Source organism: Choloepus didactylus, chromosome 8 (assembly GCF_015220235.1).
Source record: "Choloepus didactylus isolate mChoDid1 chromosome 8, mChoDid1.pri, whole genome shotgun sequence".
NCBI lineage: Eukaryota > Metazoa > Chordata > Mammalia > Pilosa > Megalonychidae > Choloepus > Choloepus didactylus.
Window position 1 is genome coordinate 41,476,945 of NC_051314.1, and position 27,203 is coordinate 41,504,147.

The 27,203-nt window shown below is 36.6% G+C and overlaps 1 protein-coding gene across 2 annotated transcripts in view; it reads left to right on the forward strand.

The window, feature by feature from the left end:
• Window positions 1–27,203, forward strand: part of KITLG (KIT ligand) — a 92,774-nt gene that overhangs the window by 51,984 nt on the left and 13,587 nt on the right. The window contains exons 4-6 of one of the 2 annotated variants that reach the window (XM_037846813.1): window positions 8,939–9,109; window positions 11,329–11,485; window positions 12,220–12,303. In XM_037846813.1, the coding sequence (XP_037702741.1) occupies window positions 8,939–9,109; window positions 11,329–11,485; window positions 12,220–12,303 (412 nt within the window). The remainder of the gene's footprint in view (window positions 1–8,938; window positions 9,110–11,328; window positions 11,486–12,219; window positions 12,304–27,203) is intronic. The other variant, XM_037846814.1, reaches the window with a different exon arrangement.

Below are 27,203 nucleotides of genomic sequence, written 5' to 3' on the forward strand. Positions count from 1 at the left end.
TTGTTAATGTGGGGTGTTACATTAATTGATTTTCTTGTGTTGAACCACCCTTGTATACTTGGGATAAAACCTATTTGACCATGGTGTGTGATTCTTTTAATATGGTGTTGGGTTCGATTTGCAAGTATTTTGTTGAGGATTTTTGCATCTATTAGAGAAATTGGTCTGTAATTTTCTTTTCTTATAGTATCTTGATCTGGCTTTGGTATTAGCATGAACAGAGTTAGGTAGTGATCCTCCTCTTCAATTGTTTGGAAGAGTATGGCAGGATTGATATTAATTCTTCTTGGAATGATTGGTAGAATTCACTTGTGAAGCCATCTGGTCCTGGGCTTTCCTTTCTTGGCAGATTTTTGATGACTGATTCAGTCTCTTTACTTGTAGTTGGTCTGTTGAGGTCTTCTATTTCTTTTAGGATTCAACTTATTTTAGTCCTCTAGGATAGCCCATGTTTAACTGATCACATTTTTTCAGCTCTTCTTCATCTGATTCTTGCCCTGGATATGCAGTACGATTTTTAAGGTTGTTCTACTTGTGCAATTGTTTCACCCAGGAGAAAGCTTCCTTTCCTCTCTTCCTTCTCTGGGAATCTTGCTCTGTTCTGATTGTTTTTGTTTTTCCTTCATAGTTTTTTTAACACTCCTTTTGTTGTCTCTAGTTGCTTTTGTCTGGAGGGCAAATTCTGGGAGGAGGGTTACCCCATGGAGGACTTTACAAAGTCAGCATTTCACAGCAAAAACTTGGCCAGGGACCCACAAAGAGGGCACCAATGGCTCTAACATACCCTGGGGAGAGGATCAGGAAAGATGCCCAGAGCCTTTTGGACAGCTCCCCAAATTTGCACTTTCCTGGCCTGCCCAGCAGATGGCAATCTTCAGGAAACTGTTCCCCACAGCCATAAGGATGCACTGTGTCTTTAAACCCCCACTGCCTCCACCCCTGTTGGGGGTGGGGTTGAAACAATGGCTGCCACTGCTGTTGTCCAGAGATCTAAATTCACTAATCAAAAGGTGATCAGTGCTCACACTACCCCCCATCACCAGCATCCCATTCTTGGAGAAGAGGATTTTTACATCCTTTTCTGACAGCAGCAGCTAGCCAGGGACTGGATCCTGAAGAGGCCTGCTGGGAGATTGGGGATTGGGTGCCAGCATTTGCCGCAGAGAGAGGTACTCACTGTTCTTGACTGCAGTTTACCAGCTTCTTTCTCCCGCTCTTCAGTAGATGCTGTGCAGTGTTCTAGCCTCCAGAGCCCCAGAACAGTTGTTTCAGACAGTTCCTGCCTGTTTACTAGCTGTTTTAGAGAAAGAGTGAGTCCTGGAGCTCCTTACTCTGCCGTCTTCCACAGAAGTTCCCTCTTCATCAGCTTTTAATTACATGATTTTTTAAAGGCAGGGCTAAATGGAGAAGTCATTGATGATATGTAATGTTACTCTAACAATAAGCCTCCCAGTATTTTTTCCCCCTCCAGCACTCTTTCTCAGGTACGCGTAATTTCACTTCGCAGTCGTGGCTACCAGCTTTTGCCTGGTACTGCCTCCTCTGGTCTCTTCTCAATCTTCCTTGCCATCCAGGATTTCTCATTTGAGGTTTTGGCTCTTCTTAAGTAGAAAGAGTGTTGTTTTGTTTTGTTGGTTTGTTTTGTTAACAAATACATCCCATCGTTTTACCCCTTCTTGTTGATAGGCTTTGAATGTCTTCCCATTGCTTTTGGGAAATGAGAAACAGAGCCTATAAGATTCTCATGGTCTGGCACCTTTCCAAATTCTTTTTCAGTGCCTCATTCTCTCTTGTTCCCTGATGCCACTGTTGCCTCACACGTGCCTTTCCATCTCCCTGGAATGCTGGTCAGTCCCTTTATGTAGGTAACTCCTGATTCTTTTAAATTTCAATTTCACTTCCTTAAGGAAGCTTATCTCACCACCTTGATGAAGTCAAGTCCTCCTACTAGACACTCTTTTTATAGCACTTCTTAGAGTAGCAGTTCTACATTTGTCTGTGGGATAATTTAATTGATAATATTCCATTAGTCTATAAACTTCATGAGGACAGAAACTAAGGGGCTGCATTCTTTTTGCTTTGCCTTATAGTGCCTAATGCATGGTAGGCACTTAAATATTCATGGAAAGAAAGTGAAGGAAGGAAGGAGGAAAGGTCCTGGGCAGGCAATCATTTGTAATCTCACTGAGGCACAGATTTGAACTGAATATAGTTCACGGGGTCACTACAATTGAGTGTGTGCCTATAACTTGTCAAACAGTGTCTGAGCCTCAACATTATTGTCTTCTTTTATGTATGTGTGCATTTTATAAGAGTTGTATTATGCAATTATGAAGAATCATGGTTCCTTTGAACTTCCTGTTACACTACTTTTATTGAGTAATTTCTATATTCAAGAATCTTCTCACTGTTCCCAGCTACTTAAAGCTGAAAGTCAAATTACTGAATGTGATTGGTTCATGATTCTCTATAATCTTGCCCCGTCCCACTCATTTTATCTTAATACCCATTCTTTCCCAACACAAACTTACCACCTCAGCCAGATGCATCACCGTCTCCTAAAATCACCATGATTATTCTCATTTCCAAGGCTTTCCTCAGTGCTGCTTTCCTCTTGCTAGGGAAGCCCTTTCCTCTACCATTCATTCATACAAATTCTACTCAAAGAGTAGTGAAATATTTGGAGGCTGAGAGTGTCTTACTAGGCATCTCTTCAAAGGTGATCTAAAGATTTCTCTCTCACACAAGGTCACTGTTCCAGACCACATTTTCTCTCTCCTCTATCATTTGGTAAGTGAAAATTTGACACCACACCTACTCCGTCTGGGCATTTTGCTTCGTACTGGGGCCATAATAGTTAACAACACCAACGTGGGACCTGCTCTGTGGACCTTACCATTTAGTTATCTCTGAATTTTTCTATAACATATTCATTTTGGCTACATGAGCATGCATTACTTGCATAACTCTTTACTATTTTATGTTATGTATTTGCCTCAAAGTACTGTTGGGAGAAGTAATTAAGATGTGACAACCAAGGCATGAAATGCATATAATATAATTGTCAAATGTCATCATTGTTATTATAGTTTTCTACTATAAGAGGTCTGTCCAGTAGACACACTAAGTTCTCATATAATAGTCCCTCCTATATAATAAGGAAGAATTTATTTAAAAGGAATAAGTGTAAAGTGTTAAGTGTATGATATACTATATTAAATACTATTTTAAGAAGTTGTTTTGTATACTCAAACAACAGTACTGGGCTCATCTTTATAATAAGTGATTATGTTAAGCCACTTTTCAAATGTCTAGAATAGGCTGATAGAAATATAATGGAAGCCACATCAGTAATTTAAAATTTTCCAGTAGCTACAAGTTAAAAAGGAACAGATGAAATTAGGTATGAAATATATTCGATCCAATGTAACCAAAACATTATTTTAACTTATAATCAGTTTAAAGTTATTAATGAAATATTTGACATTTTTTCATTTTATTCAAAATCCTGGATGTATTTTACATCTATACAGCCCAGTTCAGACATTAAATTTTCATTGGAAATATTTACTCTATATTTAGATTTTCCTAAACTTATAGCTGAAAATATAGATTCATATACCTGAGTTATTCCAGCCATACTTAAAAGTTTTCCAATAACTGACTCAAGTACTGATTTTTAAATCTAAACAAATTAAAGTTAAGAAAAATTGAAATTTTGGTCCTTAAATTGCACTAGCCACATTTCTAGTGATCAGTAGCCATGTGTGGCTAGTGGCTCCCATATTGGACAGTAGAGATTAGAAAGACACCTTTATTTTACAGACAGAGAAACTGGATCCCTGAATAGATTGATTTGCCCAAAACTGCAAAGTGAATTGACAGAGGTGAGACTAGAAACTGGGCCTCTAGTTCATCACTGCTGCCCTGGCCTCCCCATGCTGTCTCTTTTTCACTGTGCTATTTTGTGTCTGGGTCAGTAGCCATTTATAGTCCTGCCCTGGGAAATAACACATATTTATAGTGTTTGTGTTGGTCACCATCCTAATCAGATCGTGGTTTCTACATCACTTTAAGCCAAACAATAAAATGCAAAGTTAGAAGTCTAAAGTGAACCCTGAGGACCCAAATTAATTGTTGTGGAAGAGAACTAAAATAAATCATTACAAACCCCAGCTTATCCAAAGGGGAGTTAAGGTGGTTTTTAATTTAATTACTATATTAGTAATGTGAGCACACAATGTTGTATTTTGCAAAGTGCTTTTATAGGAATGTTTTAAATTTGCCTGCCCATGGAACTTAGCAGGAGCGTGTTGAGCCTTCTGGCAATAAAGGTAAAATCCAGAGGAATGGTAAAGTTCACTAATGGCAATTGGCATTTCCTACTTGGTTGTCATGATTACTCGATTACTCAGAGACTTTTGCTCTCATCACTATCACTCTGAATTAGTTGAAATGAGACAGAAAGAGACATTTCTATTCCTAAGAGATCTCTAAAGGGCAGTGTGTCAGGGTCCAGATGTGAGAACAGATGAGTCATGGTGAATGCAGTGGAGAAAAATTTCAGTCCTATGTGTTTTCCCTAAACTTACTGATAAAAGAACTGGACAGTGATTTGGAATCCTTGGATTCTAAACCTGTTTCTGTTTTAAATTTGCTGTGTAATCTTGGACATACCACTTCACTTTTTGAGGACCTGGTTTTCCCATTTATAAAATTGGTAGGACTGGACCAAATCCAAAATATTGTGATTCTAATGACATGACATGACTCTGGATTCTTTTGATTGTTCAGTCAGGACGTAGATGCCGAAAGCACAAGAAGAAAGAAAGGAATTTTTTGTGCCCTAGACATTCAGACCTCTAATTCTGGCAAGACTGAGGTTTAACACATTAAAAGAAAAACAACCAACTGGGTGGTAATGCTGGTAATCAGATCAGTTAGATTAGAAGCCTCAGTGAATACTTGTGAATATTCCTGAGAGGCCTCAGAATTTTTGAGCCAGGGTTTTTCTCCCTCAGACTCTCTACTTGATATTTTACTCTAACTCTTTTGTAGAGGGCTCATTCTCTGACCATGTGGAGACTAATCTTAGGCCCAGCAAGGAAGCACTTAGGTATCTGTAGGAATAGCTACTAAGAAGAAAGTAGAGCAAAGTACATCAGTGAAAAAATATAGTAGGCTTTATCCATGTCAACTTCTGACTCCATAAAGCTTGTGCTTACTCATTTTAATCCATCCCATGCAGAGTAATGGGCCATACTGTTTCAACTAGTAAACGAGAACAGTTTCTTGAATGAAGCAGGAGGTGAAGGTGCCAGATGTAGCAAGTCCCCAGGATGTTTTTAAAGCACACAGTTCATTTCAGCCAGTGTCTCAGTTACCAGTTCTGGAATTACAGAGAGTATATGACACATCTGCTGGGGTTCATAATGTATGTTTGGTGCTTGAATGTGCATGGATATTTTCATTGTTTATCTTTAGAAGCAGTCATATTCCTAGTTGTGTTTCATATATGTAAATTATATTAGTTTTTCATTAAATCTTTTATTTAATCATTTGGTTAAATAATCATTTGGTTAAATAATTTGCTGCTGCAAGCACGTTAAGATCCCTATGGAAGTTCACAGTTTTTAACCAAGTCTTTAGGGGCAGTGGCCTGCTAGCAGGTCAGGACATTTGGTTCAATAGCATCGATTCAGTTAGCATTCTAGAATGATACATGTTATAAATATATAGAAAAAGAGAATATGCTGTTCCAGTTTTCTTACCTAGAGCTTCTATTATTAACGTAGAAAATGTAACACAGATGCTAGCAAATCAAAGAGTCTGGAGTTAAGGACATTCCAGGTAAGTTTTCCTTTTCAAAGCAGGGACTATCTTTCCTCTTTTATAAACTGTGTGTGATGGGTGAATAAAATACTTTGAGAAGTTGAAAACTGTTCTTCATATCTCCTCTTTGACATCCTGTGTGATACTGTCAACTTCTCTAATCCTTCACATTCTTCTGCTAGCAAAGGAGAGAACTTTACTTATATTTTACATTCTTCTAATGAATGTTTTGAGTTAATATTTATATAGAACTATTTAAGTTTTAAATGGTCTCTGAAAGATAAGAAATAGTGATAATAATGCCTTTTTTTTAAAGCAAAGGAAAAAAAATTACGTTTGTGAATTTCACAACCTTTAATCATCCATTTTATAATTATAATCTTGGGAGAGTTTAAAAGCAGAAAAACGTAATATCATCTCACAAATGAAATACTTCGTTTATTGTGTTTTGTTCTCCTTGCAAATCATTGACCATTTAATGAAAAAGAAAATACGAAACTGCTTGATGTTTTAGTCAAAACTGGTTTCCTGTCTTGCAGGCAAGCAGGTAAAAACTGTCTGGCATTTAACATTATTTGTTTACCTCAGTTTTATCTTTAATAAATTGAAGAATCTTAAAAAGCTAACATATTAACGTTAAACAAATCAATGAAACGATAGAATTTAGAATTTTTGAATTGATTATTCATCCTTTCCCAAGGGAATTTTGACAAAAGCAAGAATGAAAATTGAATAAAATGAGATTGTAAAATGTTTGGAAACATGATATTTCTGCAGTGTGGCCAAGAAGTTTATCATACCAACTATCAACTGTTTGTGATTTTAAAATTTAGGCAGATACTGGGATAGGATTAGATTGTGGGGTTTTCATGGTTTAACTAGAAGAAATCACAAGTTTGAGGGATGAAAAGTTTTACTGGAAAATGTTGATTTCTCTGACTGTTGATTTAGGTATGTGAAAATGAGGGGCTGTTGATTGTTACAGCTATATAAAACCTAGAATACAGAATGTAAACATAGAGTTAAGTTGAAAAAGAGAGAGAAAGAAGTGGTTGTAAGTACCCCCAAGTTCCCCAGATTAAAAATAAGAAACAAATAAACAAAAAAACAGAAAACTCTCCTACTTTAATTACAAAGAAAGCAACAAAAATGAAGGAACCCATTCATCAATGGCAAAGCACAGGAACAAAAGTAGTGCTTTAGTTCAAAATAAGGGAATTTGATTTTGGTTCTTATATGTGAGAAGATCCAAATGAAGGATAGAGAAACATTTTCATAAAGTGAAGCAAGAAAAGAATTTGACAAGATTACTATGGAGAATCTTCTTGCCACCAAAGTATTTTCACAATTACAACTGAAGGAATGAATTGGTGAAGGCTATTCTACCATATAACTTCTATTCAAACTGTATTTACAGTATGTAATATGTCCCATATCCTAGGAAATCTGTCCCTTCCTGATAGAGCTGATTATTTTTAAAGGGAATTATCACTACTTAAATGGAGGGAAACTTGCAGAGCAATTCAACACCAGAGGAAAGACTGACAGTTTTGAAAGTGACCTGTTGATGATAGAAATTTGAATGTACATGTGCTTGAGATAAGTGTTGATTTAACAAAACAAAGGAATCCATTCTGAATGTACTTCAGAAACACAATGTCTTGAGAACTTGGTTTTGATGAGTTGAAATGGCCCAGATACACATTTGAACTAATTCCCATTTGAGGATGTGTTTATCCTACTTATCTCAAGCCGAAGCCAACAATCCTAAAAGTTTTGAATGATGCTTAATGCTTCCAGGAATTGGCGCTTACCTATCTTTTTAGCTCTTTTGCGTTAATTAAAATGGCTCTGTTAAGTGAGTATAAAATGGCTCACTTATATAATTTAGAATAAATAAATGACTTGACCTTCCCCCAGTGAGTACTCTGCAGATAAGTAGAGAAATAAAGCTTGGTGGCTTGAGTCATTTTACATGGCATCAGTTACTAAGACTATAGCTGCCCTCATGCAACTTATATTCAAATTACCTACATTATCTCATCACAACCACACCATGTGGAAGGTTCCATTATTTCCATGCTATAGACAAGCAAAGTGAGGTTCAGAGAATTTAAGTAGTTGCCTGGAGTCTCTCAGCCTCAACAGAACTCAAGTTTTGCCTGTCAATACAGCTTGAGTGTGTAACCATGGGGCAGGACCTACTTCGTGGGCGTGTGACTTCTGCAGTGACAGAGGGCCCACTCCTTGCTTAGAAGGGTCCCATGCTTAGTTTAATGCTCTGCTCTGACTGTCTTGAAATTCTTAATTGTTTTTGAACAAAGGGAACCTACATTTTCATTTTGCACTGGGTCCTGCAAATTTTGTTACCGGTCCTGACACTAGGCAAAACTACTTCTCCTCTCTCAGACCACATTCCTGTCAGGGCTATATTTTGTTTGGTTTTGTTTTGTTTTTTTAAATACCACATGAATCGATCTATGAAGAAGCCTTGAAATCTGTCAATAACCCCAGAAACATAAGCTGCTATTATTCAGTTGTTTCATGTTACATTCCAGTCCCCCAAAAAACTGGAAGTTTCTTGAGGGCTAGAACTCTCTCCTATCATTGCATTTGTAATTACCTCAGTGTCTAAAGCTCTTTTGAGAACACAATGAGTAAACAATAAATATTCTTAAATAGAATTAGATTCCTTGTAAAAAGTAAGAGTTCTGCCTTGTCTTAATTTTAGTTAAGGGGGGTAGCATATTTCAGTGTTTCTGGACAGAATGATGCTTAAAACCTTAGGTTTAAACTTCAAGAGGTCCTTAAGTAAGGACTTCTAGAACCTTGGCTCTTTGAGCTCTATACCAAACCAGGTCTCCTAAACCAGGTATCCTAAACTCTTAATTTTAATAGCAAAGTCACTACTATAAATGCTTTCCTCTGATTTTTATCAGGATATTAGATCTGAGTGAAACAAAACATAAGAATTGACCTGGTCTGATATAAAGAAATTCTTTATACAGCTGCAGATGACTGAAACACCGATGGCTTTAGAGGGTTCTCTGAGTTTACTGTACTTAAAATAAATGGTTTTATCTTCCTTTCTTTCCATTTCTTGCAGCCTACTCATTGTTGGATAAGTGTGATGGTGCAACAATTGACAGTCAGCTTGACTGAGCTTCTGGACAAGTTTTCAGATATCTCTGAAGGCTTGAGTAACTATTCTATCATAGACAAACTGGTGAAAATAGTGGATGACCTTGTAGAGTGCATGGATGAACATTCATCTAAGGTAACCACATATTCAGTGAGATTGTTTTTTAGTGCTCTTATCTAAAACCTATGCTATTTGGGGGTGGGGGAATATGGTGGCATCTTTATTTGTATAGTTTTAATTTATAAATGAGTTTAAAAATCTTTCTAAAGGTGAACACAGAAAATACTGCAATGCTGAAATAAGCATTGACTTAAATGTTGTCACTTAATATAAAAAAAATTTCTTTGCACAATGATGTAAAAACAAACATATCTTTATTTCTTAAATGAATGAAGTCCTCACAACCTTCTTATTTGGTTACAAATGTTTATTTACCTTTAAATGGAAAATTGTCTGTAATGGACCCTTATACTTAGACTATTTAATGGAATTATACTGCAATCACCCCATATGTCACAAGAAGAAGAACACTTTTGGCTCCTCCAAGTCATTTGATAATTGGTTATCACCCACTTCAGGATATGGGCCTGACAGTGCTTTGGATTTCAAGCATATGCAGTGTACCCCTAGAGAGTAAGAGTGAGGCACTGGAGATCAAATCCTGAATCTCTCACTTAATAGCTTGGTAAACTTCTGTGGGCTTCACTTTATGTTTGAAATGGTAACAATGACAGGATCTATCTCACAGGGCTGACTTTAGATGATCTGAGATGAGTGCTTTAGCATCACACCTGACAAAAGAAATCTTAATACATATTATTATTTTTATTATTTTATAGCACTGTAGTATCTAACAGGATAGAGTTTAGGAGACCTGGTTTGGTATAGAGCTCAAAGGGCTAAAGTTCTAGAAGTCCTTACTTAAGGACCTCTTGAAGTTTAAACCTAAGATTTTAAAAATGATTCTCTCCTGAAACACTGAAATGCTCCCTCCTTTCTTGCATGCAAATTTCTGTAAGACCCAACATCAGTCTCATTTATACTCCCCAATCTCTGACTAACTTCTTATAAGAATAACCTAATTGGTATATTTCATCATTTCTGTTGTTTTACTTTCTAATATCTGAAATTAGAATGTATTTTACAAGCAATGACATCTTAGTGGTAAATCTCTTTTTACATCTTGTTGGTACAAGGGGTGTGCTGATGGCATTCGGAAGAGTAGAGGTCACAACATTGGGTATAGCAGGCAGGTGTCACAAGGGAAGTACCATTTGCTTTGGGCTTGAAAGATGACTTAGATGTTCAGTAAATGGCAATGCTGGGAAGAACATTCCAAATACCAAAGATTGTGCATTTATAAATCGTGGCCTTTGGCTGGAACCTAGGTGATTGCAGGTGGTATTTCTCAGCTGTTTTGGAAATCGAATTAGTATATATAATGTACTTAGAATACTACACAGTAAGTGCTATTGAGCTGTTAGCCACTATTATTATTACCTGCTTTTCTTTATAGAAAATCATCCATTTATGTATCCCTGAAGTATAGCTTTGATTTGCTTTTTATTAACTTTTTCTAAATTAACCACACTGTTTGTATTCTTTTTTGACTTGCTTCTCTCAGCATTGGGTTTATGAGATATGTCCACTTTGATATAGAGTTGTAACTAATTTTTTACTGCTTATAGAATATTACATTGATTGAATATACAACTATTTTTTAAACCACTGTCCTGTTGCTTGATGTAACGATTTACACTCTGTGGCTTAAACTTTGTTATACATTCCATAGTGCATGCAAGTGTTTCACTAGGGCATTTATCTAGGAGTGGAATTCCTAGATCATAGGGCATACATATGTCCAACTTTACTAGATAATGTTCAATGTACCAATTTATATTATACTAGCAGTGTATGAGACCTCTTGCTTCACATCCTTGCCAATATTTAATACCATCAGACTTGTAAATTTTTGGCTATTTGGAGCCTGTGTTATGGAGAGGTATATGATTTTTTAATGAACAGTAATGTTTTTAATGAGCATCCCTGAAAATGCGGTGTCCTCAATGAGTCATCAGGATTGTTTCATTGTTATGACCTTGTGTTTACCTCACAGTCCCCAACCTCTCCTCAATTGCTATTATCAGGAGTCGAGCCCCAGATGGAACTGGTTGGGATCACTGTCCTGCAGTACAAATTTGAATTATGTAGCTTAAAGCAGCTGTCTAAAAGTGTTAGTTTTAAGAGTTCAAATACATGAATCTTTGAAGGACATATTTATAGTCTATTACCTTGACCTCAGTTAAGTCTGTAGTCTATTTTAAAAATGTAATCATGGTGTTTTTTTCTTCCAGAATGTAAAAAAACCACCTAAAAACACAGAACGCAGGCAATTTACTCCTGAACAATTCTTTCAAATTTTTAATAGATCCATTGATGCCATCAAAGACTTTATCGTGGCATCTGAAACTAGTGAATGTGTGCTTTCTTCAACGTTAAGTCCTGAGAAAGGTAAGATATTTAAGCATTTCCACTTTAAATATAAATAACAAGCTTGAATCATATGTGTAGTTAAGGATCTATCAGTGAATCAAATATATGTGTAGCTGTATATGTGTGTGTATGACTAATGTAAAAGGAAATATCAATGGCACACAAGAAGCTAGTGATGGTAGTTTTGTTGATTTCCAAGCCAAAACAACATTCATCATTGTCAAATTAAAGAATTTTATGTGAGTAAACAATATGGTAGTCATGTATTTCCTTACCTGATACTTGCTAGTAATTTACATAATATAAATATGAATATTTATATTATTCCTCACCCCCAGTCGTCTTAATTTTCCCTTCTCTCATCTTACCCCTAAGGGTCTAACTCTGAGTCATGAATTCTGATTCACATCAATTGTTCTGTAATGAGACTACTTTTTTCTCCACCAGTTCTCTCTAATGCAGTCTTAATTTCATTGTCTTTTTGTTGTTTTTAATGATAAATTACCAACAGTTAATCATTGTTCATATTTACTAGCATAGGTATGCAATAAATCTTTGTTCTACAACATGATTGTGGTGAATTTCTTAATAAAATAGAACAGCAAGACCCAGTATGAAATAAATAGGAATAATCTAAACTTGGGAAGCAGATCCGGAAAGTACTCATCATGATATTGCACTTCACCTTTTGGGGACTCTGTAATTTACATAAATTGCCATGCAACACTGACACATTATTGCTTTCTATTTAGATTCCAGAGTCAGTGTCACAAAACCATTTATGTTACCCCCTGTTGCAGCCAGCTCCCTTAGGAATGACAGCAGTAGCAGTAATAGTAAGTACAAATATCTGATTTAATGCATGCATGGCTCCAATAAGCATCCATAGGAGTATTGCATGGTCTTTAAAGGAAATTTATACCATTATTAATACAAATACTGTTCTGTTACTGTTCTTCATGTTATGGTCCTCTTGAGAATTAAATACTAGGTTTTTAAAATTGTGTTTCCTTATAGCTTGAGACAAAGCTTAAAGAATTGGGCTAATAAATTTTCTGCTAAGATTACGTTAAATAAGGATGGAATTTTTTTTTTAGAAATATGATTTAGTTAGAATTTTAAATTGCAGGCTCAAAAAGATAATTTTTGCATGGAAATTGCCAGACTAAATAGAATTTTAAAATTGAAAGTAGAAATGCTAATTGTGAAGAATTCTTGGAGGGATACTTACAGTTTTGTATTTATCAATATTTACTACTGAGTGTTTGGAAACTTTGATTTTCTTATTTGACTTTAAAATTACATGTTGAAGGAGAAGACGCTTCTTTCCCTGAAATTTCTGTCTTTCTTAGCTAGGAACCCAGTTTCCTCTGAAGATTATGTCCTCTTTTCAAATCCAGGCAAAAGTCATTATAAAGATCATTGGATTTACTAAATATTCTGATCCTCTAGCTTCTTGGAAGCTACAGGAGGAAAAAAAAATTATTCTGTGATCTTAGCTAAGAAAATCATTCCTTAGGACTTATAAATGAGAGATTGTCATTTGTTCAGGGACATAAACGACTTATCTGTAAATAGGAGTAAGTAATATAGTATAAGTCCACAATAGCTTGTCTGCAATTATGAAGTTAAAAAATAAGAACAAACCTTCTAATGCCAAATTTGTTTTTGTAATTTTTTTCACCAAAACCTGACTTGAACTAAGATGAGGCTATTTATAACCATTATTTAGTCTTCTAAAAGTGAATATGTATTTCACTGCAGAAGAAGTAATTTGTTTGATTACTGGCTGCTACCTGGACCTTCTTGGTGGTATTACATAAAATACAATATTTGCAGCACAGAACCTTCTAAAATCTAAAATTGTGAATTACATAATACATTGACTCCCCAGGGTTCTGATCAGAGATTGGGGCCTTGAGTGTGTGTGTTAGTCAATGAATGTCTTTCCTATTAACTATGGACTTTATTAATCTTTTCAAAGAACCATCTTTTGGCTTCTTAAATTCCCTATTGTTTGTTTCTGTTTCATTGATTTCTAATTTTATCATTATTATTTCCTTCCTTCAACCTACCTTGGGTTTAATTTGCTCAACTTGTTCTAGCTTCCTAAGGTGAAAAGGAAAAAAAAAAAAAAAAGATCATTGATTTTAAACCATTTTTTTCTAATATAAGCATTTAAAAGTATAAATATCCCTCTAAGCACTGCTTTGGCTACACCGCACACATTTTGCTATGTTGAGTTTTCTAAATCATTTATTTCAAAATATTTTTTAATTCTCCTTGTTGTTTCTTCTTTGAGTCATGGGTTATACAGAAATGAGTTATTTGATGTTTAAATATTTGGGACTTTTAACTAATTCTGTTCTCAGAGAACATACTCTGTACCTTTTAATTTTTTGAAATTTATTGAGACATCTTTTGTGTGTATTCTTCATTTCTTGGATGTAGCTTTTCCAAATTTGGTCAAGGTGATTGATAATGTTGTTCAGATCCACATTCTTAGGAAGTTATTTGTCTAATTTCTTTTGTCTTCCTGAGACAGGGTGTTCAGAATTTTTCTTTATGATTGTAAATTTGTCTATTTCTCCCTTTGGTTCTGTCAGTGTTTTGCTTTTTGTATTTTGAAGCTCTGTTATTAGGTGTTAAAACGTGTATGATTGTCATGTCTTCCTAGACTGATTAACTCTTCTATGTTACTGAAAATAACCTTCATTACCCCAATATTAATCACTGTCTTGAAGCATGTTTTGTCTGTTATTGACAGAGCTGATCTTTATTTTCTTACTGTTTCATGGTATATATTTTTCATTCCTTTGTTTTCAACTATCTAAGTCTTTATTTTTAAGGTGCATCTCTTATAAATAGTGTGTAGTTGGGCCTTGCTGCTTTATCAAGTTTATATTTTTTATGCAATTTTATTGAGATATATTCACATACCATAGAATCATCAAAAGTGTACAGTCAATTGTTGACAGTATCATCAAAGAGTTGTGCATTATCACCACAATCAATTTTTTGAACATTTTCATTACTCCAATAAAAATAAAAATAAGAATAAAAATAAAAATAAAAGTAAAAAAGAAAACACCCAAAACATCTCATACTCCTTTTCCTCCTCTATTACTCATTTACTTTTTGCCCACCTTTTTTCTACTCATCTGTCCATCCACAAGCTAAAGGGAGGTGGGTCACAAGATTTTCACAACCACACAGTCATCCAGTATAAACTGTACAGTTATGCAATCATCTTCAAGAATCAACGATACTGGATTTCAGTTCAACAATTTCAGGTATTTCCTTCTACCTATTTTAATACACTAAAAACTAATGCATAAGAATAACCTCCAGAATGACCTTTCAACTCCATTTAAAATTTCTCAGCCACTGAAACTTTACTTTGTTTCATTTCTCTTCCCCCTTTTGGTCAAGAAGGCTTTCTCAATCTCACAACGCCAGGTCCAGGCTCATCCCCGGGAGTCATGTCCCATGTTGTCAGGGAGATTTACACCCCTGGGAGTCATGTCCTACATAGCGGGGAGGGCAGTGAGTTCACCTGTAGTGTTGGCTCAGAGAGAGAGACCATGACTGAGAAATGAAAGAGGTTCTCTGGAGTGACTCTTAGGCACAATTATAAGTAGGCTTAGCTTCTCCTTTACAGTAACAAGTTTCATAATGCAAGCCCCAAGATCAAGGGCTTGGCCTTCTAAATTGGTAGCTCCAATGCTTATGAGAATATCAGGAATTCCCCAGGTGGGGAATTTCCCCAGTGTCTCAGGGGGGCTTTGCAAATACTTTTTATTCTCTGCCCAAATTACTCTAGGATGTATAGAGATGTCACACTAATCTGTAGAAAACAACCAGATCTCTCCCCCTATTCAAGGTTCCATGTAATTATGGTGTTTGAGTAAACTGACCATACAAGTTACATTATATAGAATGCTACAGAAAATATAGATTTTCCACCAAATAAACATCTCTTCCTTTGGTCTCACAAAGAAGTCAAAGTTTTAAAACACAGTCAATATCATCCTTTTCCCTTTAGTCTGGGTTACCTTAGTCCTAACAAAGTCCATTTTACTCATATCTCCAGTTAAAGTCTGATCTCTTCTTCAGCTTCTTTAACATTTGCTATATGGTAATGCTGACGTTCATAGCTACCAAACCCTGGCTCTGAGTCTCAGGTGTCACACAGCTACCCAAAGTTCCAGGAGTTGACCATGTTATACACAAACAGCTCATCATCTCAGAATTTAGAAATAACCATTACAACTCATGCATAGATGTGACTGCTGTAAGAGCTTACAATCTAGGGACCTTTACCATAAGCCTTCCCCTGAAAACCTCTGCTCTCAGATTCAATTCTCAGAGTTTGCACATTATCGATAGTCCATATTAGTGAGGCATTATATTGTTTTTCTTTTCATTTCTAGCTTATTTCACTCACCATACTGTCCTCAATGTCCATTCACCTAGTTGCATATCTCACAACTTCATTTCTTCTTGCTTCCACTCAATATTCCATTGTTATGTGTTATACATCACAGTTCACCATTCCATTTATCAGTTAATATACCCTTAGGTACATCCATTATGAATTGTGAATACTGCCACCATAAATACCAGTGTGCAATGTCCATTCATGTCCCTGTTCTCAGTTCTTCCAAGTACATACCCAATAACAGGGTTGTAGGACCATGTAGCATCCCCATAGTTAGCTTCCTGTGGAACCATCACATTGCCTTCCATCTGGGCTGCCCCATTCTACTTCCCTACCAACAGTGAATAGGTACATCTGTCTCTCCACATTTTCTCCAGCACTTGTATCCTTCTGTTTATTTTTTAAACAATTTTATTCTCACAACATACAATCCATTTTAAGTAAACAATGAAAGATTCCTGGTAGAATCACATAATTGTGCCTTCACCAACAAATCTATATGAAGACCTTTCCATTTCTTCTGCAAAGAAACAGGAGAACAAGGGAAAAAATGAAGAATAAAAATATAAAAGATAGAGGAAAAATTAAAATAAAATAAAATACAATCAAAAGGTCAGACAACAATAACACCAAGAATCCCATATCACTCCCTTATACTCCCCTCGTATAGACATTTACCTTTGGTATGCTGTCTTTGTTATAGCTAATGGAAGCGTCTTACAATGTTACTGTTAACTATAGACTCTAGTTTGCATTGATTGTATTTTTTTGCCCTATACCATCCAATTTTCAACAGCTTGCAATGTTGACATTCATTTGTTCTCCCTCTTTTAAAAACATTTTTCTGTTTGTACATTTAATCACCATCATTGACCACACTAGGTTTTGCTAAGTTATACAGTCCCAGTCTTTATCTTCTATCTTTCCTTCTGGTGTCATACATGTCGCTAACCTTCCACCTTCAACCATACTTACACTGATCTTTGTTCCGAGTACTTACAATATTGTGCTACCATCACACAGTATTATGCTATCCATTTGGTCTATACAATCAATCCTCTTGAACCTTCTGTACTCCTTCAGCATTACATGCCCATTTTCTAACTTCTTTCTATCTCCTGACAACCTGTGTTCTCAACTTTAACTCTCAAATTTCACTCATCAGTGTTAATCATATTAGTGAGTCCATAGAGTATGTGTCCTTTTGTTTTTGGCTAATTTCACTGAATGTAATGTCTACCATCTAGTTTTGTCTTTTGGATTTTATATGTCATATCTTATTTTTGTTTTTTCTCTCTCTGTCTCTCTTTTTACTCTTACTGATAGTCTTCATTTCTATGCTCTTCTCCAAACCTCTCTCTTCTGTCTTTTCCTATCTGCCTGTAGTGCTCCCTTTAGTATTTCTTGTGGAGCAGGTATCTTGTTCACAAACTCTCTCAATGTCTGTTTCTCTGAAAATATTTTAAGCTCTCCTTCATATCTGAAGGATAGTTTTGCTGGATATAGGATTCTTGTTTGGTGGTTTTTCTCTTTCAGTGTCTTAAATACATCACCCCACTTCCTTCTTGCCTCCATGGTTTCTACTGAGAAATCCACACATAGTCTTATCAAGCCTCCCTTGTATGTGATGGATCGCTTTTCTCTTGCTGCTTTCAGAGTTCTCTCCTTGTCTTTGATGTTTGATAATCTGATTATTAAGTTTCTTTGCATAGGTCTATTCAGATCTATTCTGTTTGGGATATGCTGTGCTTCTTGGATCTGAAATTTTGTCTTCATTAGAGATGGGAAGTTTTCAGGGATTATTTCCTCCATTGTTCTTATTGTTGCCTTTCCCCTTCTCTTCTCTTCAGTGACACATATACTCATGTGCTTGATGTTGTCATTCAATTCCCTGAGACCCTGCTCCTATTTTTCCATTCTTTTCCCTTTCTATTCCTTTTCTCTGTAGGATGTCAGATGTTCTGTCCTATAGTTCTTGAATCCTTTCTTCTGCCTCTTCAAATCGGCTGTTGTATGTCTCCATTGTGGTTTTCATCTCTTGTATTGTGCCTTTAATTCCCGTAAGTTCTGCCAATTGTTTTTTCAAACTTTCAAGTTCTTCCTCCTGTTTTTCCAATGTCTTCTTTATGTCCTTCATCACTTTTGCCATATCTTCCCTCAACTCATTGATTTGATCTTTTACTTGAGTTAGCATATTTGTTTGAAGATCTTTAATTAATTGTTTCAACTCCTGTATCTCATTTGAAGTGTAAGTTTGTTTCTTTAACTGGGTCATATCTTCATTTTTTTCTAGTGTGATTCATAATTTTTTGTTGTCTAGGCATCTGGTTTCCTTGATTACCCCATCATATTTTCCCAGACCAGATGTGCCCAGGTCTCAGAAAGGGGTTGTAATCAGTATCAGGTTTCCCTGAGGATGACACCCATCAAGTTATTAGACTTTCTAGTGAGACCTCCAGATGCTGTGCTTTTCCTATCCTGCCCAGCACATGGCACTTGTCAGCCCACAGCTCCCCACCAGTGTAAAGAGGTGTGTTGCCTTAATTTCTCAGTAGATCCTGTCCCTGCCAGGGGCTGAGAGTGTCAGAAGCCAAGTGTTCTAGCTTGCTAATGCTGCCAGAATGCAAAATACCAGAGATGGATTGGCTTTTATAAAAGACATGGATTGGCTTTTATTTGGTTACACAGTTACAGTCTTAAGGCCATAAAATGTCCGTTAACAAAGGGTGCCTTCACTGAAGAAAGGCCATTGGCATCCAGAAAACCTCTGTTAGCTGGGAAAGCATATGGCTGGCATCTCCTTACTCCCAGGTTGCATTTCAGAGTGGCGTTCTCCAAAATGTCTGCTTTAGCTTCCAACAGCAGTCTTCAAAATGTCTGTCTCAGCTCCAGCTAGTATGAGCTCCTTCTCTCTTAGCTTACATAGTGCTCTAGTAACCTAAACAAGGCCCAGGATGAATGGGGGGGGGCACACCTCTATGGAAATTATCCAATCAGAGTTATCACCTACAGTTGGGTGGGTCACATCTCCATGGACACTGAATCAATAGATTCCAATCCAATCCACACTAATACATCTGGCCCCAAAAGAATGCATTAAAGAATATGACTTTTTCTGGGGGACATAAATATACAAACCAGCACACCAAGCTTAAGCTTTTATTGTTTGTTTGTTTGTTTTTCCTGGCCCTAGGATCTGAGTTCTCTGAGGGAGGGCAGCCACTTGAACTGGGCTCTGTCTCACCTTTTTGTTAGGGAAGATAAGCCCTTTAGGGATTTATCCCCTACACTTGATTTCTTCCTTTGACTCTCTGACTATCTTAACTCCATCCTTGCCTGGGTCAGCCTGACAAATGAAAATGCCTGAGGTTTTCTCTAATGAGACATTAGTTAGAATGAGAGGAAAAAAAAGGAAAAAAGAAAGAAATCCCCTTTTCAGAGCCAGTCCCCAACCCCTCAATTACCAGTCAAGAAACAGAGTTGGTGCCCAGTTCTGTGTGCCCATTTTCTTGGGACACAGCCCTTTTCTAGTATTCTGAGCTCAGCCGATTCCAAAAGCCTCTGTTTTTATTTATTTATGTAATTTTTTCCCATCAGCCCCACCAACTGTCTGCTGGGAGGAGCCTCCAGGTTCCTTTCCTGTTTGGTCTGGGTCTAGCTGTGCTCGTAGCTTGTATTCTGTTTTCAAATGCATTAATTAAAGCTGCAATTGGACCTTGGTTGAGCTACCTTCCCTTCCTCCTAGTAAACTGCTTCTTTTTCTCACAGTGAAGTCTTCCAACTCGGACTGCTGTGCCCATGGGGGAGGGGTGACAGCTCCGCAGTTTGGGGACTTTTACTTACATTTTTTATGCTGCAATCTCAGCCGTTCCACCCATTCCAGACTAGTGTATGATGTGTGACCGGTACAGATGTCCCACAACAGTTGTTCCATACTATTTACTAGTTGTTCCTAGCTCTATACTAGCTGTTCCAGAGGACTAACTAAATTCTACATCTCCCTATGCCACCATCTTGCCCCACCTCCCTATCAAGTTTATCTTTGACTTTTAATTAGTTTCATCATATTTAATACAGTTATTGATATGGTTCAATTTAAGTCTACTGTTTTCTTGTTTTGTATTTGTCCCACTTGTTTTTAATCATCTGTTCCTACTTTCCAGCCCTCTTTTGGGTTAATTAAATTTTTTTTAGTGTTCCATCTTAATTACTCTGTTGACTTTTCATTGATATCCCTTTGCATTATTTTTTAGTTGCTTTAGAAATTGCAGAATACGTCCTAAATAATAGCATTCTATTTAGAATTAATATAGTAGCACTTCAGAAAAATACAGGAACCTTGAAACAGAATAGTTGCACTTAACCACACCCATTTTTTTGTGTTGCTGTTGACCTCTATGTCTCCATAGGTTATAAACTCCATGATACACTCTTAAAATTTTTACTTTAAACCATGGTATGACTTTTACAGAAAGAGAAGGAAAAATATATGATCTTTTATATTTATCCATAAATTTATTATTTCTTATTCTCTTCATCCCTTCATGTAAATCCAGGTTTCCATCTGGTGTTAATTCCCTTCAAGCTGAAGAACTTTCTTTAGCATTTCTTGCAGTGCAGATCTTCTGGCAACAGATTTTCAATTTTTTCTTTTTATCAAAAAAATCTCTTTATTTTGTTTTTAATGTTAAACAGGTATTTTTTCTGATTATGGAATTCTGAATTTTTTTCAGTCCTTTAAAGATGTTGCTCCGTTGTCTTCCCACTTTCATTGTTTCTGACAAAAGGTAGCCATCTTTTTTATTGTATTTTTCCCTGTGTATACTCTGGCTTTTTCCTCTGGCTTTTTCTTTGTTTTCAGAATTTTCTCTTTTTTAGCAGTTTAACTAAGATGTACCTAGGGATGGTTTGCTTTGTAATTATCTTTCTTGGGGTTTGCCAGGCTGCTGCTTGGATCTATAAGTTTGTTTTTGCCCAAACATGGGGAAAATTTGACCATTGTTTATATTTTCTCTTCCCTCTCCTCTTCTCAGACACCAATCACATATGTATCAGACAATCTGATACTGTCTCATAAGTCATGGAGGTTCTGTTCATTTTTTTAACTCAGTTTTGTTGAGATATATTCACATACCTTACATTCATCCACAGCATACAATCAGTTGTTCACAGTACCATCATATAGTTGTGCATTCATCACCAAAATCAATTTTTGAACATTTTCATTACTCCAAAAAAAATGAAAATAAGAATAAAATACAAGTAAAGAAGAGCATCCAAAACATCCTATCCCCTCATCACCCCTATTATTCATTTAATTTTTGTTCCCATTTTTAGTAGATATACTTTTTTTGAATAGTTTTATTGAGGTATATTCACATACCCTACAGTCATCCACAGTGTACAATCAGCCATTCACAGTACCATCATATAGTTGTGCATTCATCACCAGAATCAACTTTTGAACGTTTTTCTTACTCCAAAATAAAAATAAAAATAAAAGCAAAAAAGGAAAACCCAAAACACTCCATCACCTCCCGTCGCACCCTATTTTTCTTTTAGTTTTTGTGCCCATTTTTCTACTCATCTGCCCATACACTGGACAAAGGGAGTGTGAACCATGAAGTTTCTATAATCATACACACCATGTAAGCTACATAGTTATGCAGTCATCTTCAAGAATCAAGGCTACTGGGTTGCAGTTTGACAGTTTCAGGTATTTCTTTCTAGCTATTCCAATACACTAAAAACTAAAAAAGGATATCTATATAGTGCATAAGAATACTCTCCAGAGTGACCTCTTGACTCCATTTGAAATCTCTCAGCCACTGAAACTTTGCGCTGTTTCATTTCACTTCCCACTTTTGGTTTTTGGTCAAGAACATTTTCTCAATCCCATGATGCTGGATCCAGGCTCATCCCCGGGAGTCACGTCCCTTGTTACCAGGGAGATTTACACCCCTGGGAGTAAAGTCCCACGTAGGGGAGAGTCTGTTCATTTTTTATTAACCATTTTTCTCGGTTCAAAATGTGTAATTTCTATTTATATATTTTAAAATTCAATGACCCTTTCTTCTAAAGTGGTGAATTTTTCATCTGGTGAATTTTTCATTTCTAAATTTGTACTTTGTGTTCTAGAATTTCCATTTGGTTCTTTTTATATTTCTCTCCTGAGATTTACCATCTGCGTATTCATTATGACAATGTTTTCTTTTTTCGTCCTTGAACATAGTTATAATAGCTACTTTGAAGTTCTTACCCCCTGATTTCACCACATAAATCGTCTCAGTGCTAGCTTCTATTCTATTTTCCCCCTTGATTCTAGGTCACATTCCTATTTAAATAGCTAAGTACTTTATTAATACATGCTGGATATATGCTGTTGAGTATTAGGATTTTGTACTGTCATTGAGTTTTGTTCTGGTAGGCAGTCATTTACTGGCAAATCAGCCTTATCTTCCTTCCAAGACCTGTTTTTAGGCTTTCTTGGAGGGAGGGGGTAGAGTATCCTTATCTTAAAGTATGGAATTTCTGAGGTGTCTCTTGACTTCCTCAGAATGTCTCTAAGCATTTCTCAGGGTCTGTCCATTCTTGCTTATCAGAACTCCTTGTCTCCCATTGCATATGACTGCTAGGGTCTCTGTTAAAGTCTAGCTCCCTAGGATTTGTTTTTTGCAAGGATTTGTGAAATCTCTCCCTGTGCATGTACAGCTTATTTATTATTCAATCAGTGACTTAAGGAGACTGCTGGAGATTTCTGGTGCTCCTTCTCTGCACAGCTACCTTCTCCCCAGTTCCCTATCCCACAAACTCCAGCCACATCAGGAACCCTGAACGTGAGTCTTTGACTTGCTCTCTCAGGGGAACTTTGATCCCCTGCTTGGGTTTGCTTCCACATCATGGGACTCACCTTGTATATTTTCCCCTCAGAGATTACAGTCTTGTGCTGCCTGTTGACTAATGTCTGGAAATAGATGCTTCCTATAATTTTTCCAGTGCTATAATTATTTAGGTTGGGAAAGCTACTCGGCTACCAGTTGTTAAATCATGGCTGGAAGTGAAAGTCTTCCCTATTGCTTTAAAAGAAAAACAATGTAAAGCACCTGTTTAATCCTGTGCTTCTGAGTCTGAGGTTACTTTTTTTTAATTGTGAAGGTGAATGGATGCCTTATTTTTGTTTGTTGATTTTGTTTTGTTTTCTTTTTAAAAAAATATGAGTCTTGCATCATCACCAGCTTTTGGCCAGGCAGTGTCATTCAGATGAATACAGCACTTGGATTCTGATGCTCAAGACTAGCTCACCTTCTGATAAGAGAAGCAGATGTAAATAAAATACAGTACAGTGTATAATAAGAATAATAATAGAAGTAGGTAAAAGTTTTTGGTTATAGTCTGGAGGAGATAGAGGCTTTTGGGGAAGGAGGATCAAGGAAATTTGAAAAAGCCTACTAATTTTCAGGGGTAAGACTCAAAAGCTGGCAATCATGCCAGCCAAAGGACAAGTATGTATTACCTTATACATATTTTAGAAATACAATCTTGAGTCAGACTGCCTGGGCTTATTTCCCAGCTCTAGCTTTTGGTTAGCTTTATGACCTTCAGCAGGTTATTTAATCTCTGTAGTTCCCAATGAAATGGAGAGTGATAAAATCTCCTTCATAAGGTTTCTGTGTGCTTGAAATGAGTTAATATACAAGTACATGGAGCCATGTCTGATGTATAGTAAATGTTTATCATTAATTATTAGAACAGTAGAAGCACCAAGGCTGTGGATCAGTAATTGTGAGGAGCCTATAGTGAACTTTGGATCTGAATCAAGGAGGAGTACTGAGTTTCCTATTTCAAAGCACCCAGAAATCTGTGTTTATAGGTGTGGTCCCCAAAAGCAGATTTACTCTTAAAAGAAAGGTCAGCAAAACTGTAGCTTTTTTTTGTTTGTTCTACATCTGTACGGATGTCAGTAATTATTAGTCAAACCAAGAAGTCAGTTCCCATAAATTTGGATAGTGAACAGTTTTAGTAATAATGAGACCCAAGTAATATGATAGATAACTCAGGAATTTGGGACTACTCAAATGCTGTTCTAGATGAGCCTCCTTCTCCCCACAAAGTCCCAGTGGACAAACTTTTTTTTTTGTTATTAAATTCTATTACCGTATATACAATCTAACGTTTCCCTTTTTAACCACATTCAGATATAAATTCAGTGTTGTTGATAACGTTCACAATGTTGTGCTATACCATCACTGCCATCCATTGCCAAAACATTTCCATCATTCCAAATAGGAACCCTGTACTTTTTAACCTTAACTTCCCATTCCGTTTCCCCACCTCATTTCCTGGTGACCTGTATTCCAGATAATGAATTTATGAATTTGCTTATTCTACTTATTTCAGATAAGTGAAATCATATAATATTTGTACTTTTTTGTTTGACTTATTTCAATCAATATGATGTCCTCAAGGTTCATCCATGTTGTCGCATGTATCAGGACTTCATTCCTTTTCACAGCTGAATAATATTCCTTTGTATGTATATACCACATTTTGTTTCTCCATTCATGTTTTAATGGACATTGGGGTTGCTTCCATCTTTTGACAACTGTGAATAATGCCACTATGAACATCAGTGTGCAAGTAACTGTTTGAGTCCCTGCTTTCAGTTCTTTGGGGTATATACCTTTTGGGATTGTCAGGTTAAATGGCAGCACTATACTTAGCTTACTGAGGAACTGCCAAATGGTCTTTCGCAGCAGCTGCACCATTTTACATTGCCACCAGCAGTGAATGAGTGTTCCTGTTTCCCCATACCTGATGGACAATCTTTGCAAAGCTTTCTTACTGGGACTTTGACCCCAAACATCCTTCATATAGGCTTTGAGGCATATAATTCAAATCTCATTGATTTCTGGTGGATAACAGCAGTGGCAAATACTGGGAGTCAAATCCTGTAGGCAGAGGCAAGCCTTTTCTGAAAATTTTATATTTCTCTTCCTTCAGAAGGGATAGCAGTATCGCTGGCAAATCAAACACCTGGCTGTTAAGCCCTTTGAGTTAATAAGAGAAATAAAAGTGAGGACCTGTTGCCCTCTATAGGAATGAAGCTCAGTACCTCTGGGTCCTTTCCCCTCCCCATCATTACCCTACATTCCTCCTTCTTTCCCACAGGAACATTCCTGCTGTGTATTTCATCAGTAGTCAGATTCCAGAACTTTGTCTTGGGCTGTTTTCTTAGGGGTGGAAGTTTCATAATGGTTAAAGACACAGAAATCTGTGAGAGCAAGTGTGAGCTTTCCTTAGTTCTGCTCTCTCCTCCCAGCTGCTTTGCTTGGAATGCCTTTCTTAGGGGGCTGTCCTCTAGGAGAGGGTATCCCAGAATGCCTCTCTCTCTAGTAAACTCCTGTTTGTTGCTAGTGTGTGTGGTCTTCCCTCTGATTTGAGGGGTAAAATCAAGGCTCGGCTTTGGGCGTTGGGCGGAACAGGGAGCTCATTGAAATTTTCCATTGGGTTTTGGGGACAAAATTATCAATGCTTTCCTTTGTTCTCTCTGCAAACGTTGCTTAGAGCCTCTCAAAGAGGTTCGCCTGGTCAAATCTATGCTAATTGCATGTACACAATCCAAGTATGGGCTGCCGTAGGTTTTCCATCAGGAAGAATACAACATGACAGTGGAACCCAAGTTATTAACAGATTGTGATATTAAAATTCCTAAAATAATAGGAATTGCTTGTAACTCTAAATCTCTTTTCTCAAAGAGAACACTTTTATAAATGACAGTTAGGTCTCAGACTAGTGTAGATAATCTTAACATAACCCTTAATATAAAAGCTATATTATTGTAATAATAGTACTGCTTCAATACCAAATCTCATTTTCTAACAGGTTTATTTTGGTGAGAAAATTCATGTTGAGCTCCAACTTGAGATGCCTTGAACACATCTCTCATGGAGCTATAGGATAGGATGGGCCAGAAGGACTGTTAGAATAGTGTACCTATATGGAAGGAGGAGCCCACTCCCACAACTGCCTGCCCAACCCCCTGCACCTTACACTTGACACCTTATTCCTCACTTCCTCCCTCCCTCCCCCCACCAACACTTGCACGCAAACTACGTATTATTTGAGCCTCTGACCTAGACCATAGGAAACACTTAGAATTAGGGAATTTCCTGCTCCCGGTGCACAAATGGTGGGAAATGGGCAATTCCTTTTCCTACTATAGAAGATAAGATCTGTTTCATATCACTCAGGTTAAATCTATGAGTTCATTTTACCCTTGTAAATGATGACTCACATATAGTGGTTTAGTTCTTTTACCTTATATACTTACTTACTTTTCATGTTAAATAGGTAATTGTAGGCTGACCTGGTAACCCAGATATTGCAAAATTAGCCCAAAGCAGACACTTTACCTTGAATTTGTTTATATTTTGATCATATAATTGCTGAAAATTTATAGTTTATAAATACATTACATTTTCAAAAGAAAACTGAGAATTTAAATCTTACATATCAGCACATGTGTGTCAGTGTTCCCAAGCAACTAAGGTGTTCCTTGTCAGAAAACGTATAGAAAAATCTGGAATCTGCAAAACTGAAGTTTTGTAGTGGGATGCAAGACCCTTGTGAAAGATTGTGTGTACTCATATGTGTTTTGTTTTGTTTGTAAATTCATGAATCATTATACTTCTTATAGAAATAGGCAGGGTCAGGAAATTTTTCCCAAGTCAATCTCATATGTCTTTTATTTCACTAAGTTACTTATTTAGATTAAGTGTGGGGTGACATGGTTTGGTGCTCTCAACCATTCTGTAGTGTTAAATAGTCTCAAATTTTCCAATATAAAATGTCTGAAAAATCAAACCTTTAGTACACAGCACAGTGCCTGGTACTATCTGGCATCTAATAAATGTGGATGAAGATGTGAATGAGGAAACAGCTATGATTCTAAGCACAGGGGACCTAAAAATACTATAACTAGAGTCTAGGTATGACAACTTAATATTTGTGGGAGGACAAACAGAACTTAATGCATATAGACCTTGATCTGGTTGCAGTGTCATCTTTAAAACATCTGGGCAGGATGTCAGGAGTGACAAAGTGAAAAGATATTAGAAAGATTTGCTTGATAGTATAAATCATCCCCTCCCAGGAGATATGCCAAGTCTGTGTTCTGTATGTATCAATTTTAACTATGTCAAATCCCCTTGTCTGTAGGATATCTTTCTTTTCTAAACTTCTTTAACTTTTGGAGAGTACCTGGACTTGTTTTGCTTTTCCCCAAACAATTCTCAG